Source organism: Ictalurus punctatus, chromosome 14 (assembly GCF_001660625.3).
Source record: "Ictalurus punctatus breed USDA103 chromosome 14, Coco_2.0, whole genome shotgun sequence".
Lineage (NCBI taxonomy): Eukaryota > Metazoa > Chordata > Actinopteri > Siluriformes > Ictaluridae > Ictalurus > Ictalurus punctatus.
The window spans coordinates 12,786,586-12,792,585 of record NC_030429.2 but is presented as its reverse complement, the minus strand read 5'-3'; the positions used below and the strand labels follow the sequence as shown (position 1 = coordinate 12,792,585).

General features: G+C 38.7%; 1 protein-coding gene across 3 annotated transcripts in view; it reads right to left on the bottom strand.

Annotated features, from left to right (window-relative positions):
• The window catches only part of man2a2 (mannosidase, alpha, class 2A, member 2), a 32,089-nt gene that overhangs the window by 20,496 nt on the left and 5,593 nt on the right, over positions 1-6,000 (bottom strand). For 2 of the 3 annotated variants that reach the window (XM_017485007.3, XM_017485008.3), the window contains exons 3-6: positions 4,593-4,850; positions 3,872-4,016; positions 142-313; positions 1-50 (exon numbers count right to left, since the gene is read on the bottom strand). The exon at positions 1-50 is cut by the window's left edge and continues 78 nt beyond it. In XM_017485007.3, coding sequence (XP_017340496.1) covers positions 1-50; positions 142-313; positions 3,872-4,016; positions 4,593-4,850 — 625 coding nt within the window. The remainder of the gene's footprint in view (positions 51-141; positions 314-3,871; positions 4,017-4,592; positions 4,851-6,000) is intronic. The other variant, XM_017485010.3, reaches the window with a different exon arrangement.

Here is a 6,000-nt window from a genome sequence, read left to right as displayed (position 1 = left end):
TCATTACCCATCCTCCTGTCACCATCTCCAGCTGCCCTCCCAGGATCAATCTGGCACAGAGATTTTAAAACACATATTAGATTATTAGATTAGCAGGTGAGGAAAAACCTCCATTTACAAAGTAACTTCGGTGTAACTTACTTGCGGATTGCCTCATGTTTGTCAGCACCTACACTCTCCCACCACTTAACAAAGAAGGATATCTCAGACCAGATGAATTTCCTGCGTGGGTCCTCTGCAAGCTTGACCACCATGTTGTTCAAAATATGTTGTGTCTGGTCATTATAATATTTGTCAAAGGTTTTGATCCAACCTGTCAGTGCAAAAGGGACAGTAGTTATCAATGTAATTTAATGCTTTCAACCAATAGGGTACTTGCTCTTGAACATTTTCATATGACTGAAAACAAAAACATAGGAAGGTAGATTTCCTAGAGCAGTGTTGAACTACCTTGTTGGACATTGCTCTAAGCAGGCAACAAAGTACACATACAGTTGCAATCAAAATGATTCAACCTCATTGCAAACCAGGTTTATTGTCAAAATGTACAGACTTTCAGCTGTTTGCAATGAACAAATCAAACAAAAGCAATTGAAACAGTTCAACACAACAAATGCTTCAAGTGGTTTCCCCAAATTCAACTGAAAATACAACTTCGAATGATTTTTCCAGTTTCAAAATTATTCAACCGCTTCTTGGCAAGCCTCTATAGTATTTAGTAGAGCATCCTTCTGGTGTGAATGAGATGCATAGCTTCTGGCGGCATTCCTGAAGACTCTTAGCCCATTCCTTATGAGCAATAGCCTCCAGTTCCGTAATATTCTTGGGTTTGTGTGCTGCAACCGCCTTCTTCAAATCCCACCAGAGATTTCCGATGGGATTCAAATCAGGTGACTGTAGAATCTTCCAGGACTTCTTCTGCAACCAAGCCTTGGTGGAATTTGAGGTATGCTTGGGATCATTCTGCTGTTGGAAGGTCCAATGACGCCCAAGGTTCAGCTTCCTCACAAATGGCATGATGTTTTCTCCTAGGATTTCCTGATACTTCAATGTATCCGTCTTGCCTTCCACACGCTGCAGGTTTCCAATGCCAGAGGATGCAAAGCAGCCCCAGAGCATCACCAAGCCACCACCATGCTTGACTGTAGAGAGAGTGTTCTTTCTTCATTCTTCTTCCTCCAGACATACCGCTGATCCATTGTGCCGAAAAGTTCCAGTTTTTTTTCCCCATCGCTCCACAGAACAGAATCCAAAAACTTATGTGGCTTATTTACATGATTTTGAGCCAACTTTTCTTGTGCTTTTGGGTCAGTAGTGGTGTACGTCTTAAGAGTTCTGGCATGGAAACCTTCTGCATTTATTATGCGCCTTAGTCCTTAATAAATTTAGTACTGTGCTCACTGAAACCTCAGTGCCTGTTGCCACCTGTTTCCAAGTCTCGCAGCAGGTCTTTTGCAGACACTTGGGGGTTTTTCACAACCTGCCTTCTCAAAAATCTGGTTGCAACCGTTGATGGCTTCCTATATCTGCCCCGTCCAGGTAGTGTAACCACTGTTCCCTTAACTTTGAACTTGCAAACTATGCTTACAATGGTGTCTCTAGGAACATTCCGTGCCTTCACTATCTTTTTGTATCCTGTTCCTTGTTTGTGAAGGGCGATGATCTCTAGTCTTAACTTTTTGGACCATTCTTCTGACTTAGCCATATTTCTAACATACAGCCAAACGTAACACTCAACATACCCCTAGCCAGTTCAGGTATTTCATGTGTTCCAGCTCATGTGTTAGTCGCATCAGGTGTGCTTGAGACAACACCTGTTTTGCATATTTGTGCTGTTCTAAGGGATTCTATTCGGGGGGTTGAATAATTTTGAGACTGGAAAAATCATTAGTTGCATTTTCAGTTGAATTTGGGGAAACCACTTGAAGCATTTGTTGTGTTGAACTGTTTTAATTGCTTTTGTTTGATTTATTCATTGAAAACAGCTGAAAGTCTGTAAATATTGACAATAAACCCGATTTGCAATGGGGGTTGAATAATTTTGGTTGCAACTATGCAAGTACGCAGAGCTGGTTGCACCATCTGAAGACTAATTTGACTATACATAAGGGTGTAATGTTGGTGCAAAACCCTAAGTGGAGAGTAATTTGTTTAAAGCTAGTGTGGTGTAGAATTTCTGTCACACCCATATGTGCTTGTTGAACATCCCATTCCCGCCTTGCGGTTATAACAACCTCCACTCTTCTGGGAAGACTCTCTACTAGATTTTTGGCTCTGAGGATGTTTCCATTCAGCCACAAGAGCATTAGTTAGGTCAGGCACTTATTTCGGATGAGGAGGCCTGGCATGTAGTCGGTGTGTCAATTTATCCCAAAGGTGTTTATTGGGGTTGAGGTCAGGGCTTTGTGCAGGCCACTCAAGTCCTTCCACATTATGGCAACCCTAGTAGTTATGGACTTCACTTCGTGTACAGTGGCATTGTCATGCTGGAACAGGTCTGGGCCCCTTAGTTCCAATGAAGGAACATCTTAATACTACAGAATACAAAGACATTCTACATGATTCTGTGCTTCCAGATTTGTGGCAACACTAATCAATCAAAGTAGGCTACAAGAGAGCTTATATATAATATGAATCGGTTCCGCAGCTTACAACAAGGCACTTCTCATTCATAACAGTAGCAAATGACATGTAAATACCCCACAGTGGGCAGAGCTTACTTTTAAAGCTTATTTAATGTGCATATTTGGAATGTTACTGGCCATTGTTTGTACCTTGGGCATTAAAAATGTACCTGTACTATAATTCGGAAGGTGAATATATGACTACTACATACACACACATACATTATATATACACATATATATATATATATATATATATATATATATATATATATATATATATATATATATATATATATATATATATATATATATATATATATACACATACATATATATATATATATATATATATATACATATACATATACACATACACATATATATATATATATATATATATATATATATATATATATATATATATAAAATATATATATAAATATATATATACACACACACACACACACACACACACACACATATATACATATACACACACACACACACACACACACACACTAATATATATGAATACTGTCTGTTACATTATTAGAAAAAGGGACATTGGTGTATGGGGTTTAAAGGTTTAAACCTCAGTGTCAGCACAAACAAGACCAGGCTGTCAGTGTGTGACACGTACTATTGCAGCTCTGCTGAACCAAATTACATCAACATCCAGCATTCAGCAGGCAGACAAAAATATTTAATAAAGAGAACTGATGGACAAAATTTCAATGCAGGAATCAAAATGCAACCCCTACAGAAGTGATAACTTGTAGGTTGGAAAGATTAAATGAGGTATTGAAATATTTTAATAAGCTGGAAGAGGATTTGCATTCAAGGCTTCTAGGAGTGATGTTCTGAGTTCATTCCACAATAACCAGAGGACAGATAGAGCAGCTCATTATGTGTCCAGTGTAGCTGCAGTATTCCTCCCAGCATACAATTCAACTCCAACTTGCACAATGCCACTGTGTGCCCTAGTTTACCTACAGCACACCTGTGTGATGAATAGGCTGCATAGTATCTGTTTCTTTTACCCAAAGGCAGAAAAAATAAAGCCAAGTTTGCTTAACAGTAGACAGATTAAAACACGGAATTAATGAAAAGAATGATTTATGGTTGTATTGGAAGCATTTACCATTTATCGTTAATACTTCAGAACAATAGTACTAAAGTGTTTCCTTAAATGACATTCAGGCTTCCATAGTGAATAAAAACTAATAATAAAGTAGTATTTTTACCTGGGTCATTGTGAGTGTGGGGCACTACAAACACTTGCAGGGGTTCATTGTCCCACTCACTGGGCTCATATGTGATATCAAAGCCCTGCTTCCACACACCTCCATCCACATTATCAAAGCTCAGCAGAGAGTACACATCCAGCATCTACACACACACACACACACACACACACACAACGAAAACTAAAGCTTAATATTAAACATTTTCTCCTGCATCGTGTCTTAGGAGATGACACAATCAGTCAGGCATATCTCATTTTAATAGCAGAAGAGCAGCTGTGGTTCACACCCGTAAGTTACTCAGCCATGCTATGCTACGTGTCACACAGACCGTCTCTGCTTGCTGTTGTTGGGTGCAAAAAAAATATAAAAGGCTTCCTTTCCATGAAGTTTTTGCCATATTTACTAAAACACAAGGTAAACCAGGTTTTACTGCACTTCAGATATTAAAATGACTTACATGTTGTGACAAAGTTGACACGTACCCCTATCTCAAAATATCTCTTAAAATTAAGTCATGAAGTCACAGGTTACAATGTTACGATGTGCCATATAAAAAAAACTCCTAGTGCGGTTGCAATTCATGCCCATGTTTACTCATGTTGAAAATGCAGGACTAGTATGGTGCGACAGAAACTGCTAAAGTGATTTGCACAATCATGCTGAATAGAAGCCTCTATCAGAACAGACGCACTGAACTTAGTGTCTATAGAGCACTTGCCTGCAGGTCGCTCTGGCCATGGCGGCCCAGTGCAAACTGACAGTCTTGGGGTTTTATGGTGAGGAAGGTAGGCCTGCCGTCGAAAGGCAGCACCCAAGAACCGTTGGCACTGCGAAATGGAAGTTGGCCACTGGGTGAGATGGCGCCTGTGTCCGTAAGCTCCAGCACAGAGTCTTTAATGTGGCTGATGATCTGGTGGTTCTCCTCTAGAAGCTGCTCCAGCTGCTCAATGCGGTTCTGCAACACCGAAATCTGGCTCTAAAATTGAAAGGGGAAAAGGAAACATCTAACCTACCATCACAGTACAAACACATTTTCTACAGGAAAAGGTGGGATCAAAATTGCTAGAAAGTCATCTACGACACAACGTCTACGCATGCAATTTTCTGTTTTATTTCCTTTTTATTCTGATACTAATATCAGATTTTTGAGTATCAGTTGATGCTGAAAACTAATCTAACTAATCTACTGACATTAGAGCATGGTCTGAACCTTGTTTACTCAAACTTTAGGAGTGTTTGGTTCATGACCAAATTTAATTTGAGCTCACTTTGTGTTTGTGCGCCAGCACAAAGCACTTAGTATAACACATTGGTAGTACGGGCAGGTGAGATGACAAAAATAAATACAACACACAATATATAGTTTTCTCACAAACAGTCAGCAATACATGCTTTCTATACGATTTACACACAAAAAAAATTCTATTTAAAAAATCTCATTTATATTTATTAAGATTTTAAAAACTGAAAAGGGAAAATAACATTTTACGAATGTAAAGATTTCAACATCAAATCAGTCATCAGCAATGCTTTAATTGGTAGGCTGTATAAAATTTAAACTTAATAAAATGTGTAAATATTTACATATACATGTAATGTAGGTACCTAAATATTTGGGCATTGATAACGATATTGTTAATTTACCTGCCTACTACAGTATATTGAAGTTCAAATCAATATTCAATTTAATTTAAAGCTACGCCCAAATCAGGTGAACAGTGTACGAATTACAGCACTTTGTATGTGGTTCGAATGTGGACCAAAATTAATTGCACAGACTAACAATAATAAATTAAATTCTCATCTTTAATATTTGGTTGCAAAGCCTTTGCAATCAACGATTGCCTGAAGTCAGGGACATCACCAGATGCTGGGTTTCTTCCCTGGTGATGCTCTGCCAGGCTTTGTACAGGTCAATGTCCATCTGCAATGTAAAGCACTATCCAGTGAGTTTTGAGAATTCAACCTGCTGCTTTTGTCAACAGTCATGTAAATGAATCAGTAAATACAAGGAAACCAGTTCCACTGGCAGCACAACATGCCCATGCAAGATGAAGTGGGATGCTTTGGATCATGAGCAGTTCCTTTCCTACTCCATATTTTACTCTTCCCATCATTCTGGTACA